This window comes from Phaseolus vulgaris, chromosome 2 (genome assembly GCF_051622355.1).
Source record: "Phaseolus vulgaris cultivar YP4 chromosome 2, ASM5162235v1, whole genome shotgun sequence".
In the NCBI taxonomy this organism is placed as follows: domain Eukaryota; kingdom Viridiplantae; phylum Streptophyta; class Magnoliopsida; order Fabales; family Fabaceae; genus Phaseolus; species Phaseolus vulgaris.
Window position 1 is genome coordinate 49,278,004 of NC_143499.1, and position 16,988 is coordinate 49,294,991.

The following is a 16,988-nucleotide window of genomic DNA, read 5'->3' on the forward strand; positions in this document are numbered from 1 at the left end:
CTCGATCAAGCCTCTGAGGTCTCGGCCAGGCTTCCATAGTCTCGATCGGGTAGGCCGTCAGCCTCGTCATCTCGACCAAGTCTCTTGTGTCTCGGTCAAGGTTCCCTGATCTCGGTCAGGGAGACAATGGGTCGGTCTCGCCCTTACCGGTACACTTCACACCCTCCTTCCCTTTACCATTTTCATGCTCTTCGTCACTACTCTTGTTGAGATTTATCAAGCTCTTCTCACAATTCTTCTTTGGAAACCAAAATCCAAAAATGAGATCACAAAGAAGCTTAGTAGGTTTTCTTATATAATTTGGTTGACTTGTCTTTTAGGTGTTTTTGTTGTTGCTTATGATAAGTTTTGTGTTGTTGGTCATTATCGCCTCTCAAATTGGGCTTCATTTTTAGTTCAAAATTCAATTTCTCTCTCTTTGGATGGTTTTCACGGTAGGAAGAAGAGATTGAAAATTATTCTCTGTTTTCTAAAGATTAGAAGCAAAGGGAGGAAGAAAGACAAATATTATGGAAAGAGAATTAATGTGAGAAAGTAAATGATAGATAAATAAAAATCAATTGATTATATTAACTTAACAATATTTATTTAATAAACATAGTCCACATTAATATTAATATTATGGTACTTAGTAAGAATTAGAGTAAGTAAATAAAAAAAATTGAGTAAATTTTTTCTAAATATTAACAATTAAAGAAAGTAAGTGTATCGGTATGTGTCGGACAAGTCATATCACTAGTTTCGATGATCCACTAACCATATCAAAATACATTTAAAACATTCAATAAATGACAATAATAATAATTATAAAAACTCTTTATAAATCATGATCATATTCTAATAAATTTAGATAATATTCCGAAAACTCAGGTAAGATTAATCTAGTGAATATAAAAATCAAAAATGATTTTTTGACATCCATACTCCACTTACATCCAATAAATATTAATATTTTAATTATTTATAATTTTTTTAATTTTAAAAATTATTTTAATATTTTTTATTTTGTTTATATTAAAGATTTTTTTTAATTTTTTTTATTGTAAATATTAATATTTTGCTGTTGGTATAAAGTGGAGTGTAAAAATATCTTTATCCTATAAAAAAAAATATAATCTATACAACAAATTCAGTGTAGTTAAGAGAGTTTTTAAATGTGAAACTCCCCGGCAAAACCGAAGGCTTCCATGAGTTCCACCAAGAGTGTGACGAGAAGAATCCTCCGGTACCCAAACACGGTGGTTTCAACGTGCCAAGCCAAACAGCTCCACGCGCAAATCGTGAAGGCCAGAGCAACGCCGCATTCTCACTCCCTCGCATGGCTCTGCATCATCAAATGCTACGTCGCTCACGGCCTCCTCCGTCACTCCCTTGCCGCCTTCAACCTCATGCGCGCTTCCGGGGTCTGCCCCCACCGCCACGTCTTCCCTTCCCTCCTCAAAGCCTCCGCGCTTCTCAAACACTTTCCTCTCGCTAAGTCGCTCCACGCTTCCGCCATTCGCCTCGGCTTCCACTTCGATCTGTACACCGCCAACGCGTTGATGAACGTCTACTCCAAATTCCACCCTCACAACGTGTTCGACCAATTTCCCCAAACGCTCCAACACCATAACAATTATAATAATAGTAAAAGTGATAATAATAATAATTTTGCTGTGAAAATTGACTGTGTTAGAAAGGTGTTTGACAGAATGCCTGTGAGGGATGTTGTTTCGTGGAACACTGTTATTGCTGGGAATGCGCAGAATGGGATGTATGAAGAGGCGTTGGACATGGTTAGGGAAATGGGGAGGCAAAACTTGAGGCCTGATTCCTTTACTCTGTCTAGCGTTCTTCCTATTTTTGCGGAGCATGTTGACGTTATCAAAGGAAAGGAAATTCATGGCTATGCCGTTAGACACGGGTTTGACAAGGATGTTTTTATTGGAAGTAGTTTGATTGATATGTATGCGAAATGTACTCATGTGGAGCTCTCGGTTCGTGCCTTTTACCTCTTGTCCAATCGAGACGCCATTTCGTGGAACTCCATCATTGCTGGCTGTGTGCAGAATGGGAGATTTGACCAGGGGCTCGGGTTCTTTCGTCTGATGTTGACGGAGAAGGTGAAGCCGATGCAGGTTTCGTTCTCGAGTGTTGTACCGGCTTGTGCTCACTTGACAGCATTGAACTTGGGGAAGCAACTTCACGGATATATAATTAGACTTGGGTTTGATGGTAACAAGTTTATAGCTAGCTCTTTGGTGGACATGTATGCCAAATGTGGTAATATTAAGATGGCTAGGTATATTTTTGACAGAATAGAGATGCGTGAGCGTGACATGGTTTCTTGGACTGCCATCATTATGGGTTGTGCGATGCACGGGCATGCCCTTGATGCAGTTTCCTTGTTTGAGATGATGTTAGTTGATGGAGTGAAGCCCTGTTATGTGTCATTTATTGGTGTTTTAACTGCCTGTAATCATTCTGGGTTGGTGGATGAAGGATGGAAGTATTTTAACAGTATGCAATCGGAATTTGGTATTGCTCCTGGCCTGGAGCACTATGCTGCTGTTGCGGACCTTCTTGGTAGAGCTGGAAGATTGGAGGAAGCCTATGACTTTATTTCTAAGATGGCAGTGGAACCAACGGGAAGTGTGTGGTCTGCATTGTTAGCTGCTTGTAGGGCTCATAAGAATATTGAATTGGCTGAAAAGGTTGTTGACAAAATACTTTTGGTTGACCCTGAGAACATGGGGGCGTATGTTATGATGTCAAACATCTATTCAGCTGCCCAAAGATGGAGAGATGCTGCAAAATTGAGAGTCCACATGAGGAAAAAGGGCTTGAAGAAGACTCCTGGGTGCAGCTGGATTGAGGTTGGAAACAAAGTACACACTTTTCTGGCGGGAGATGAATCACATCCGTATTATGACAAAATAAATGAGGCGTTGAATATTTTGTTGGAACAGATGGAGAAAGAAGGTTATGTCCTTGACACAAAGGAGGTGCTCCATGATGTTGATGAGGAACATAAACGCAACCTGTTACGCACCCACAGTGAGAGACTTGCGATAGCATTTGGCATCATTAGCACTACTGCTGGTACTACCATCCGTGTAATAAAGAACATCCGGGTGTGCGTGGATTGCCACACTGCAATTAAATTTATGGCAAAGATTGTTGGCAGGGAAATCATTGTAAGGGATAATAGCCGATTTCACCATTTTAGGAATGGGTCTTGTTCATGTGGAGATTATTGGTGAAATAGCAACTATGACTAGAAAGGGGAAACCAAGCATGTCGACATTATAGCTGCATAAACAGTACTAAACTGAGACGTGGATTAAAAATGCTACAAAATCAGTGTAAAAAGGATAGACTGTAATCAAGGCAAAAAATGGGTTAAGAAGTTGGTTGCCAAGCCATAGAAGTCATGCCATCAAAATTGCTTTTGAGATAAGGCCTGTGTGCTCTCAGCTTTTTCAAGAGATTGCTTGGGAATTGGGTTTCTGATTACACATTGTCCAATTTCATGCAAGCATTTTAAATTGAGTACTGATTGCCTACCTTAAACATCATTGTGAGTGTTCAATTACTTTTACAAATTTCTGTTGGGTTCAGCAGAAGGTCCTGTTTTTATGTATTTCATTACCTATTTGACTTCCTACATAATCAATTCAACAAGAAAAGTTAATAAACAGATATAAAAGACACGCATTTGAGTTGTGTAGGTCATTGATGAGTGTTAACAGCGCTCATTGTCTTTCCCTGTGCCCTTATACTTCCATTGTAGATTACAGGGAACTAAATTAGTACCAGGATTCAAGACGATTAATTTTTTAAGCTTGGGCTTTTTTTTTAGTTACAATTCAGTAAAGAGTTCTTAGAGATTATGTCTTCTGTTTCTCTTCCATACTTTTCTTTAAAGAGCACCAAGACTTATGAACAGAGCAAAATGCATTCAACTTCTTTCGTATCTCTGATGGAAGTACATGGGTAGCCTTATTGAGTATCTGATTATCATGTTCATTGACTTCTTAATTATCCTTTCTTGGCGTCTATAAACGTGACCACGAATTTTCTTGTTTTTTCCCTTTTTCTTTCCAGACGCAGCTTGCTGAACGACACCAATCTTTTCTGCCTGACACAAGATAACATTCTTCAAGTATCCTTTTTAATGCATTTTACAAGTATTATTTTAATGAATTATTTATGCTTTTCCTTTATTAGTTAGTTACATAAATATCAAATATTCCATGGATATAATATGAAAATTAAGGAAAACAGAATATTTAAATTATGCAATTGCTTGCTAGTTCTTCTGAATTAATCGGCAAAATAAGAATAATGAATTTTCTCTGTGAAAATCTACAAGAGATAGAAGTATTTTTCTGAAGGAAATCAGCATTCTACCAATTTGCTAGCTAGCTTATGGATTCAGATTTTTCCAGCTTGAGTTTAGATCAATAAAACTTTAAGCATTCACCAGGCTCCTATTTGTTTATACTTTTCAGCAGAGTTGGGAAATTATGGTAAAAAGCTGCTTTAGATTGTTCTGTATTGTTGTCAAGAAAAAAAAAATGAAAAATGAAGGAATTTGTAATTCTTTTATAACTGTCTGTAGTTCTTGAGTGCATAAATTAAACAGTATTTCATCCTTTGGTGATTCCAGAGTATTTCCCCTAATCTTTAGTCCTTAACGTTAAACCAGATCAAATATCCAAATCTCGGTAGATAAGAACCCCTCATTTCTCTGGTGATCATGGAGGTTGCAGATTTAAGGGTCAGAGACTCAGAAGGTAAATCTTGGTGTTTAGATTCCATGAATAGCTTCTCATTCATAGTTCTTGGGTCAATAATCTCATGAAAGAAATTTCCTCTTCATTTCTAGGAATAAAGGTGCAAGTCTAATAATGCACAAGGTTATAACCATTTGATGCCCCATGGAGGTTCAAATATTTCACTTTATTCCAGCATGCAGAGAGGTTGTTTCTGCAAGATCAAATTCAGTTCAGAGGGAATGTATATGGCTGTCAATCTGTTCTACATAACCACATAAACTTTACGTGCATAGGAGGTGCTGAATTTTGACCTTCACATTCATGAGAAAATCCAATTTCTCCTTTTATTCTGTTTGAGGGCATCCATTAATGCTTTTCCAAAATGCTCATGGTTTAGCTAGTTCTTTTGCTGCCAGCATTTTACTTATTCTTTCTGTATCAAGCTGTTTGTGGAACGGTATCTCGTCTGGAGATGTATTATCGTTCGCTCTGTGTTATAGTCTAAATCTTTTTTTTTTCTATGTTGATGGTACCCACTTGTGATTGCACACTGCTACAGATCTTTGCTAGAAGAAGCTCTTTGAAAAATGGTTCAATCTCCAAATGTGGAGGGAGGTCAACTTCTGTTCACACTTAGCTGAACAAAGGTGACACGGTTATGCTGCTTCTTAAAATCACTTCATATTTTAGGTTAACATAGTACATCATTAAAAAGAATTACATTTAAATTTCATAAAAAAAATTATTAAGCAAATAATTTGCCAATTAAAACAATAAAGAATAAAGTTAAAAAAACAAGTTTGAATATTAAAATATCAATATTAATAGTAGTGAAGGAGGTAGGAATGGCAAAGCGGGCCAGCCCGCCCCGCATTGGCCCGTCCCGCAAAGTTATTGCGGGCTAGAATTCCCTACCCGTCCTGCATAAGAGTTGGCCGGCAGGTTTGCGGGCCAGCCCACGTTCTTTTTTTTTAAATTAAATATTTATTTTTTTACATTTTGTTATTAAAAAATTGTCAAATTAAACCTATATATTTGTTATTATCAAAACTAATTTTTTTCCCTTCCTTTTCAAATATAGTCAAACATCAAAACATTAAACATTAAGATAAATATCAAATATCACTATTCTTCCACTACCAAAACATTAAAAATACCTAATTCCAAAACATTAAACATAAACATTAATTCAAAAACATTAAACATAAACATTATTGACATTCTTCCTTTTCAATAACATTGGATGCCACCTTAGTAGAACCTTCATCAATTTTTTCATAATTATAATTTTTCCCGTCATCTGCAAATATTAAAACAATGACAATTTATTAATTAATTTTTCATAAAAATAATATAATAAAAATAAGATAACTTTTGGCTCAATTGAAGGTTTGGTCATGGGTAACTTCTAAAATACCCTCTGCTTACTTTTCCTTTTCTGACTGATGTCTTGCTCATTTATCGTGTTTGAAATCGATTTAATTGACATGATCCAGTTTAGGTTGCCCTGCTGCTACTAAGTGCAAATATTTTTTTCTTGCGGGTTTGCGGGCCAGCCCGCCCCGCCCCGCTACTGACCCGCGCAGATTGCGGGCTAATGCGGGTTAACGGGTTGAAAAGGTCATCCCGCTTCACGTTTTTTACCTGCGGGTCGCGGGCCGGCCTGCACGGCCCGCCCCGCTTTGCCATCCCTAGATGGAGGTATAATGTGAAAAAGAATTTCATACTCATATGTGATTTGCTAACTAGACTTAGGCTAATTCTTCCTGTAATCATTTTTTTAAAAATCCCAAATTGTTTTTTTACCTTTTTCGAATTTTCGCATCTAAAAAAAAAAGGTTTTCAGATTTTGACGTCAATTTATATTCAGAAGTTCATATTCAGAACTGTTTATTTGTGTTTCGAATATAATTATTCAGAAAATTAAAACATTTTTTGTACCGTACATATGTTACAATTTATCTGGTGCAGGGAAAGTTAGTCCTAGACTTAAAAACATCATAGAGCCAAAGGTATAAATTCCAACAACACAACTACTCACTATTGGTAGTAGTCAAACCCAACTCATCACACAATAAAAACATGTCTACATTACCTATTTTTCATTAACCTTTTCCTGTTCTTATTATAGGTCAAAATAAACTAAACAACAAACTGAATAATGTGTATGTCAGAAAAAATAATGTGGACTTGACTTGCCTGTTGATCTGACTACAGATAAATAAAATATTTTTGACATATTCTTTTTAAAATATTTTTATTACTAAATTTTGTGTGGGTTTTATTAAAAGAGAAGCCAATGATTTAAAAAAATATCAGTATGGAACTTACCTTGTCTAATATTAAATAAGATGTTAAAATGAATGCGTGAAATAGTAAGCTGTAAACATTTTTATTTACAAATTAGTAAAATTAATTATTTAAAGATTCAAATCACTCACAAAATAAATAAATTATTATGTCTTTAATTTTTTCAATTGATTAAACAAATGATAAGGAATAAAAAAAATAGGTAACATAAACAAAAACAAAATAGAAAATAACAATTTCATGATTTAATTGGTTGAACTTTTTATAATGACTTGAATGGTTGAATTAAACCATTCAATCTGGTCATCAATGAATTTGACAACAAATGTCATATTTGTATGACCTAAAAAAATTAAATTTGACCGTGTGGGTGAACAAATTTATTACATCATTAACTTGTTCTTGCTCTCACCAATATTAATTAATTAGCTAACTTTTTCTCAAGAAGCAAAGAAAATTAATTTATTATTCAGCTAAATCATAAATCATTCACAAAATAAGTAATATGCTTGATCATAAAATTTACATAATTCAGAATAATTTAACAAAAAACATAAGTATAAATCAAAATAATAAAATTTTCTAATAATAAACAAAAAATGTTAAAATAATAGTTTGAACAATGCTGTAGAACAAATCAAATCTAACTTATAGCACATCTAGAATTAAATAACTTTGAATCTAAACATATTAGAAAAATCTTCATAGCAGTCATAAAATAAATGAAACCCTGCTAAAAAAAGTCTTGACCTAACACAATTTTTTTTATAAATGATGTCATTCTGTTTTCTGAACAAACCCTATTGAAAATAACTTTATTTTGACATAACAACACTTACATATTGTATTATTAGTAGATTTTTAATTCAAAATTTCACATTGAAAATATAGAGTTTTTAATAAAAAAGTACAATTTAAAAATAAAGTTTCAAATTTAATTAGACAAAACTAACTATATCTGTGATAAAATTATACAATATGTAAATTTTGTCCATGAAGTTTGAGCACAGTTCATTTTCAAATTACTTGTTTATAATTTCAGTGACTTACACATTTTTATATAATTTTAAAAAATGAAACTTATGTAATTCAACCTTTTGAGTTGGACGGAGAAGGATAACTCCTTGTGCAAGTAATACAGAAACGACATCGTACGGAGTGTTTAACCGAACCAAACCAAAATAAATTAAAATATTGGAATAGTAAAATAAACTATAATAAAAAGGACAAAACTTGATGAAAAAGATATACCAATATTATTTTTTAATTTATATTTATATAAAATATCTGAAGTCTGGTTTGATTCGAAAACCCCCAAAAAAGAAAAAGGTTGGAAAGTGCTATGACGGTACATAAGGAGCCGCATGGAAATTTCATTTCATTTCATTTGTAGTTTACAACTTTGAACTTGTCTCTTCAGTTTCCTTTTCTCACTCTTCTCTTCTCTTCTTCTTTGTTGTATTCGCGATGGTGAAATCGAACGAAAACGGTTCCGCTTCGGTTCCTCCGTTCTTGAAAAAATGTTACGATATGGTGGAAGACCGGAGCACGGACTCCGTTATCCGTTGGAGCGACGCCGGTGACAGTTTCGTCATCTCCAACACCACTCAATTCTCCGTCACGCTGCTTCCTACCTATTTCAAACACAACAATTTCTCCAGTTTTATTAGACAACTCAATATTTATGTTCGTCTATTTCACTCTCTCTTCTTCGGTTCAGAATTCTGTTTCTTAGTTTTTTTGTTTCTCTTAGTTATCTGAAGATAAATAAATAAATAAATAAATTATTATTTGGTATGTTTATAATTCGTTTTTCATCTGATTGTGTGATTCATAAATTGGCTGCAATTTCTATAGTGTTTTGAAATTGTTGGCGGTGTTACAAGAATTAGGTTATGGTTGTGATGCAGAGACTCGCTGTTTGATGTATATAATTCTTGCATGCACTTGAAAACCCTATCTGTTGAGTGAGTCTTTGAACTTGTGCACAACTAGATGCAAAATAAATTGGTGTTTGATGGCATGAGGTTTATCCGCTCAATAGTTTGTTCTGTACTTAAGTATTATTTTGGAGTAGTGTTCATACTGTTCCTTTTATTTGATTATTTATTCTTTTTGACCTTGCATCTTAGAATAGTGTTCATACTGTTCATACAAGTTACTTTTGTCCAGTAAACTCAATTTGGATTTGGTTGCCTCCAAAGTATGTATTGGCACTTACATTTTAGCTTGAACCAATGTTTTTGAAAGCGATATCAAGGTTGCTTATGCAAATTAAAAGCATGTTTGGTTTGGATATCTATTAGTTGCTTATGCAAACTAATGTTCACTCATTCTATAGCATGAAGAAGAGAAACAAAGATTTCTGTCTTGCAGGTTGAATGTAGATTTTGATAATTGCAATGGATAGCCGAACACACTATCAATTTGGAGAATTAGAAAACAAATTCTGTTTGGTTCCCTTGTTATTGACTTTATACCTAGTTAGTTGTTAAATTCTGAGTGACTTTATACCTAGTTAGTTGTTAATTTCTGAATTGGCCTCATTATTCCCTAACAACCTAGTGTTTGGGGCGGGCTTCTTGTTGACTGATAAATTAAAAGCATCTTAAATAACAGAAGCTACAACATCTAAGGAGTATGGCTTGTTTATATTGATATGCTTGCTTATATATTGATATGCTTGTTTACATTGATATGCTTGTTTACATTGATATGCTTGTTTATATTGATATGCGTGTTTGGTGCCTCTATCTGTTTGTTCCTTTATATCTTGTCATTTGTTAAGGTTGAGGAGAGTCTTTTAACTGCAACTAATTGGTAACTGAAATATCTATCAGGGTTTCAGGAAAATTGATACAGATTGCTGGGAATTTGCCAATGAAAACTTTGTTAGGAATCAAAAGCAATTGTTGAAGAATATACGCAGAAGAAAACATCCACACATTGCAGATCAACAAAAAGCATTGCCTCTGAATGACAATTGTGATGAACCACCCCAAGAGGCACCGGAACATGGCCTTTGGAAAGAAGTTGAGAATCTCAAATCTGATAAAAATTCGCTTACCCAGGAGTTGGTCAAACTCAGGCAACACCAGGAATCTGCTGAGAGCAATTTGCTGCTCCTGAGTGATCGCCTTCAAGGAATGGAAAAGCATCAGCAACAGATGTTATCATTCTTAGTCATGGTGGTGCAAAGCCCTGGGTTCCTGGTTCAATTGCTTCATCCCAAGGAAAATAATTGGCGTTTGTCTGAATCATGGAATATATTAGATCAAGATAAACAAGATGACAAGCCAATTGCTTCTGATGGGATGATAATAAAGTATAAGCCTCCTGTAAGTGAAAAACTCAAGCCTGTAGTTCCTCTATCTCCTGCTTTCGAAAAAGAACCCGAGCTCTCTGCAGATGGGCTAAAAGACTTGTGCATTAGTGCTGACTTCATGAAAGTGCTTCTGGATGAAAAACTGTGTCCATTAGAAAGTCATTCTCCATTTCTCCTACCAGATTTACCTGATGACGGTTCATGGGAACAGCTTTTTCTAGGCAGTTCTTTCCTGGGAAACATTGAAGATTCTAGTAAAGAAAGTGAGGGGCACACGGATAGTGGAATGGAAATTGAACCGACAATATCAGATATTCCTGATGAAAATTCTCGAGCTTTTGAATCGATGATTGTAGAGATGGAGAGAACTCGAGAATGAGAGGGAATTTGGAGGCGCCAAAGTTTGGAATCTCATACTGTGAGCTAATGGAGTTTTTGTTTCTGAAACTAACAATATATAGGGATGGAAGCAATAATGACCATAAGATATTTTTCAGCTGGGCTGTCTTCACAAATTACTTCGCACCATAATTATATTATAGTATTAAGTCGCAATTATTTTCTCTCCCATCTTTGTTGCTAGAAATCCTCATCTCCAATCCGTGTAAGCCTGCTCTCATTCATCTGTTGAGATGCTAAATATACATGTTAATTTTTTGTGTGTTCTTTGATAGAATGCTTAAACATATTCTTAAACTTTGAAGGTTCTGTTGATATGGTGCTGTTCTTAAGATTCAATTTGTATCTGAAAACTAATTCTGATTTTCCTGGTGGACAGGTTTTGCCATCCTGATACATATGAGAATGGGAGATGTCTGGTAGTGCGGCTACCTTTATTTTTTGCATATTATTGGCAAGCATTCTACTTCTGCATTTTATTTTATTGCAGAAGCCAGTGCTTGTGACATGCTCTTTTCCTTCTCTCTCTTGGAGTTCTCGTGCCTCTGAACTCATGTTTGTGTTTGATATGGCGGCCAAGAGATTTTGTTGCCCCCACAAAAAGGGACGTCATGGTACGACATCATTTTTTTGCTTTATTAACTTCAAAACATTTTTGGGTGCTTCATGGGTACATATAAATTCATCACGAGTCTAGGAAACGAGAAATTCTCGAAAAGAACATTACTTCGTGAGCTATTACCTCTTTTCCTTAATCAACACTAGATTAAAATAATAACTATGTTATTTTTTAAAACAATTTTACTCTATCAATGCATTATTTATATAAGTTTCAAATATGTTTTTAAATATTAAAACTGTAGTTATTATGAAACAGGAATAAATATGTCTTCATTTTTTGTATAAATTACTATTGAACTAATTAATAATAAAAGCCATAATATTTCGAATGTTTAGTTGTTGGTGACTTAACGGGCATCCATGTAAGGAAAAACAAATAAATGAATATCTATTTTACAATATTATGTAAACAACAATAGGAGAATAGTTATCTTATGACTTCTTAATTGATTTATTTTTTAAAATTTTATTGTAATGTATTAATTACCTTTATGCAACTTTCTTTGATGTAGGATGTTATGAGCATTTACTTGTTGGTAGAAATAGGTGTTTTTAATGCAAGATTGTTAAAATGTAAGAAGGTCTAACCTATGATCCATTATTTTATTTAAAATTTTATATTTTATATTATATTATATTATATTATATTAACATATTTTAATAAGGTCTCTTAATGCTTAAATCTTAAATTTATAACATATACTGTGGTTAAAATACCTAGATAAAATATGTTTTGGGTTTAAAGTGACTTTTTCTTTATTTATAAAATACTGAAAAGTAATTTTCGTACCAATATATGAATGAATTCTTTTATAGTATTTTACTCTATTTTGCATAGATCAAAGTTTATTTGTATATACTTAAAATTTATAATAAACCTTATATATATAAATGACATTATAATTGAAATTACTTTTAAGATAATATTATTATTATTTTGAAATGAATTTGTAAATTATCTTGAATTTTCACTAAACAATTTTAATTGTGACATAATACTATTTTTAATTACTACCGATGTTTTAAGAAAAATAATTATAAAAAGGGGCATAAAAGATGGGTGATGAATAGTTTGAAGAGCAAGTACACTGTTCTTTTGGGTGTGTCATTCCAATCCAACATTAAGCTTATGATCACTGGTAACTCAATCGAGAGCGTGCTTCTTCCTGCACCCCTCAAAGTTCTTCCTGCACCTATTAATATCTAAAAAGACGATGCTATCCCTTTTTAAATGATTTCTGTATTAGTTTTTCAGAATTTTTCAGAACACTCATTTCTGGAATTTATACGTATATTCAAGAAAGAATTTCTGGAATGTGGATAATACGTTATGGATGGAATGTGTTTTCTGGAATAGTTTTTACATAATATATTCTGAAAAGAGATCTTCAAAGGGATAGAGGAAGAAACAACCCTCATTCATGTCACTAATTAGCCTTTTGGTTAGACAATCCACAACCCTACAAAGAAATTAAGTTTCTTCAATATCAATTTTAATTTAAAAACTTTTACTTACATCTTTTATTTTTCTTTAATATATTAGTTTAATGAATAATTCAGTTTTTTCTTCTCTCTCTCTAGTATATATTAGTTATTTTAAAAAAAATACTATATTCCAACTATTCTTATATTTACTATATCGAATTAAGATGTCTAACTTATATTTCCTATACAAAGTATTATTTTAAATAAATTAAAAATTGTTTATTAAAAATAATCTAATATCGTGTATTCAACTGAGAAACAAATTCAAAAGATGGCATACATTGTGGAAAAACAATCACGCTTTATTTCATGTGGAAAAAATATATTTTTATCCTCCACCAATATTTCTCTTTAAAAATGCCATCATTAATATATTATGAGATAGTAAATTTAAGCACATCTTCCAACAACAATTCAAGCTTTGATTTACTACCTTTAACTTTATTTTCTGATTCTAGTTTACTAATATTACTTTCTTATTCATGGTATTGTAACTATTTTGAAAGGCTTAATTGAATGTATTGTATTTCAACTATCATAATTTCTTAAATTTTATCATGTCAACTATTTTCTTTATACAATTTTTTCATCTAATTTTTAAATTGTCAACATTTTACCTTGTGGTGGATGGAAGGAAAAGGCCAATGTAGACTGATGACAACATGAAAATACACAAACTAATGGCATTACCATAAACCCACGAATATTTGAATAAAAAATAAAAATTTAAATAAAATGTGCAAAAAAAACTTATCTTATAAAAAAAAATAATTTCAAAACAATTATCAATATTCTAACTAAAAAAAATAAAACTACAAATAAATCATATTGAATAGTAAGTAGGTATAAACATGTGTTTGATGGAGAATTTGAGATACAAAAAAAGGAATGGTAGAGAATTATCTTTTCAGTATTGACCAATGGGTAGACTGCTATCACACCACTTTCGGAAATTTTAAGATAACAGCTCTTCTAAAGAATATGGTTTACATTCTTTAAAATTTAATAGGAATATATTGAATATTTTTATATCATCTAATAACTTTAATTACATGAATGCATAAAATTGGGGAAAATAAAAATACAGTTAACGATCTTCTTTGTATTAAAATTATTTTAATAATTTTAAAAAAATTATAAAAACTTTCATGTTAGACCAATAATTTTAAATATTACTTACTACTGTTTTTTTTTTTAAGTTTTACAAGTCCTTACAAAAATAAACTAAATAAATAAACTTGTGAGGATAAAATAAAAAAAAGGATGACAAAATGGGTGGGTTGATACTTTTACAATTTTTTTTATAGTATATGTATATAATTTTAAAACTTATTCATTAAAATAAAAAAGAACTGATTGTAGTAGAAATTAATTTATTTTAGCAGTGTATAAAACACTAACCACACAGTAGTTGAGAAGAAAAACTATCTTTCAACATAAAAGAATGGTAGAGAAGAATCTGTAAATAATTGCTAGTAACACATTTTAATATATTCTTTCTATCATCTTTTTTATTAGTTAAAATTTATTATTTTCAAAAACTGTTAAAATATTTTTTTTTAGTTTCTTCTTTGCATCTTAGTCCTCAAGAAACTGAACAATTATAACTTATAATCCTTTTAGTCTAATATTTTATATATGGAATATCTAGTTCATATTATTTTGAATTTTATTATTTAAATGAAACTTACTTAAGCAATGAATGATCCCTCAAGCAAGGAAATTTGATTTCCATTGTGGGAAGAAAGATCATTCAAACAATATGATCTTGTTGAAGTGATGAGTTTGTGAGAATGTATATATGAATTAGACTAATTATATATTTATATGAGATATATTATTAATGTATGATATGCATATGGTGATAATGATAAAGTGAGATAATTAGGAGGTATGAGACATATGTGTATGTTTAGACACACTCTGGTAGTATTAGTTTTTGTGACAAAATGTTAAATATGTAATCTTATTAAATATTTAATTTTAGTGATGATCTAATCACATAAATTAAAACATTAAATAGTTCAAATGTAAATAAGATTCATGCGATAAATAAGTGTTAATATTTGATAAGACATGTTTGTTATTAATGTATTTTTTCAAAAAAACATATTTTTTATATTAAAAGCAAAATTTAGAATTAAATTAATATTATTTTGTTATTCATGTAAATATTTGTCTTTAAAATATGTAAGTGTAAATGTTATGTTATAGACTAATTATGGATATAAAAATAATGTATCCATAAATAATAATAATTTAATTTATATTAGATGACAATAACACAAATATTAATACGAAGAAGATAGGATAAGATTAAGAGTAACATTTTTATCTAAACATAAATAAAAAAAAGTACATATAATAATGATAAAAAATATATAAAATAACAATAAAAATAAGTTACAAAATAATAATAAAAAATATTAATAAGAAAAATTCAAAATAAACATTAAAAATAACAATTTTATCTAAATTATATGATATTTCGATGTCAGATAATGATATAAAAAATCTAAAAAAAATAAAATAAACCTTAAAAATAATTATTTTATCTTAATTATATAAACATACATAAAAATGAAAACTTATAATGAATAAATATTAATACAAAATTAGCATAAATCTTTAAATAACAATTTTATCTAAATTATATAGAGACGTGAAAAAATATATTTAACCATGATAAGGTAAAAGTTGTCATATGGAAATGAATGCCGTACAATTATATCCATTACCATTCTTACGGAGCACACACCAACCAAGTCATTTTTCTCAACCAATCTTAAGATGACACGTGTCTCTAGAATCCAACAAATGGCACTGTCTCTAACATCGCATTTACTCGTTCTGTTCACTAATAAAAGTGGGTTGCTACATTTTTAAAAAAAAATCAGTTTAATTTATTAATCATATAAAATCTATTGTTTGGTGAAGCCTTTTTTTTTCATTTACATGTTTATTATAAACAGTTAAGATCTAAAACAATAAATAAAATACTGCTTGAAAAAGGAAAAAAATTAAATACTTAAAAACTATCTTTTAATTAAGAACAAAAAAGCATATATTTTTTTATAATATAGCTGTGAATTGAATGTTATCACTTAAATGGTAAAGAGAATATAAAAATAAAGCAAATGTAAAGAATATTCAATTAATAATACACTAATGATTTGTTAAGTTAATCTAATGAGTTGTGTATTGATTAGATTAGATTGGGAGACTAAATGATCGTTTGAAAGTTAAAATAATATAAATAAATAATATAATAAAATAATTCTATATCAAGTCTAATAAATAGGTTCAAAATATTAAAAATATATTTAATAAATGTAAGGTGTAAAAAGTTAAAGTTCAACCACAACTATTTTAAATAAGTGATCTATGTAACAGTAAGTAAAATATTTTTTTTATCTAATAATCAAATAAACTGATTATGACTTTATCATCAAAACCTCTTACGGGTACACACACTCACTTGAGAGTAGAACAAACTCAAACACACGTAACAAAGTTCAAATTAGCTGATTCAGTAATTGAAAGTTCAAGTTATCATTGAGAAACTGAGGAACCGAACGGAGGAGAAGAAGTTAATTGTTTGTAAGTCTTTGTAAGAATAAGTTATTCAAAAAATTGTTTTAAATTAAAAAATTTGCTTAATAAAATTTACTATTAGAGCATTCTGCATAAAATTGTTCATATACAACAAATTATTGCTTTAAATTTTTTACACTGTAAAGGAAAAATATTAATGAAAATAATATTTTGGTATTACCATGTAAGTTAATTATTGAATTTATGAAACTAAATTAATTAAACATTTGCTACTTCATATTTCAAAGCAGTTATTTGAATAACGTATAAAGTTTATTAAGTAAACTACATAAAAGTTAATTGTTATTATTAAATTTAGTTAAATCATGATACAATTAAAAATGATAATATTAAAAATAGTTAAAACTATTAAATATTTACCTTTTATAATCTAAAATGTACGTTATAAGAACGTGTCTTAATCATGTATTCTCTTTAGGTTTAATTTCAAACGTATTATTCTCAACTTTGTACCCATGTTATACTGTTTGAGA

At 30.8% G+C, this 16,988-nt stretch overlaps 2 protein-coding genes across 4 annotated transcripts; both read left to right on the forward strand.

The window, feature by feature from the left end:
• The first annotated feature begins 1,120 nt into the window (after positions 1-1,120).
• Positions 1,121-5,281, forward strand: LOC137812969 (Tetratricopeptide repeat (TPR)-like superfamily protein). Of its 2 annotated transcripts, XM_068615232.2 has the most exons (4): positions 1,121-3,559; positions 4,087-4,144; positions 4,691-4,778; positions 4,871-5,281. In XM_068615232.2, the coding sequence occupies exon 1, from the start codon at positions 1,188-1,190 to the stop codon at positions 3,240-3,242; it is 2,055 nt and encodes a 684-aa protein (XP_068471333.2). In that variant the 5' UTR covers positions 1,121-1,187; the 3' UTR covers positions 3,243-3,559; positions 4,087-4,144; positions 4,691-4,778; positions 4,871-5,281. The 2 variants fall into 2 exon arrangements, with proteins under 2 accessions (XP_068471333.2, XP_090155367.1); XM_090299241.1 differs by lacking the exon at positions 4,871-5,281 and having other exon boundaries at positions 1,163-3,559; positions 4,691-4,779.
• Positions 5,282-8,371: 3,090 nt separating this feature from the next.
• HSFA8 (heat shock transcription factor A8) lies at positions 8,372-11,593 on the forward strand. 2 transcript variants are annotated; one of them, XR_011081307.2, is made up of 3 exons: positions 8,372-8,756; positions 9,911-10,999; positions 11,174-11,593. XR_011081307.2 is itself a non-coding variant. In XM_068615233.2 (2 exons), the coding sequence occupies exons 1-2, from the start codon at positions 8,538-8,540 to the stop codon at positions 10,772-10,774; spliced, it is 1,083 nt and encodes a 360-aa protein (XP_068471334.2). In that variant the 5' UTR covers positions 8,392-8,537; the 3' UTR covers positions 10,775-11,091. The 2 variants fall into 2 exon arrangements, 1 of the variants encoding a protein (XP_068471334.2); XM_068615233.2 differs by lacking the exon at positions 11,174-11,593 and having other exon boundaries at positions 8,392-8,756; positions 9,911-11,091.
• The last annotated feature ends 5,395 nt before the right edge of the window (positions 11,594-16,988 follow it).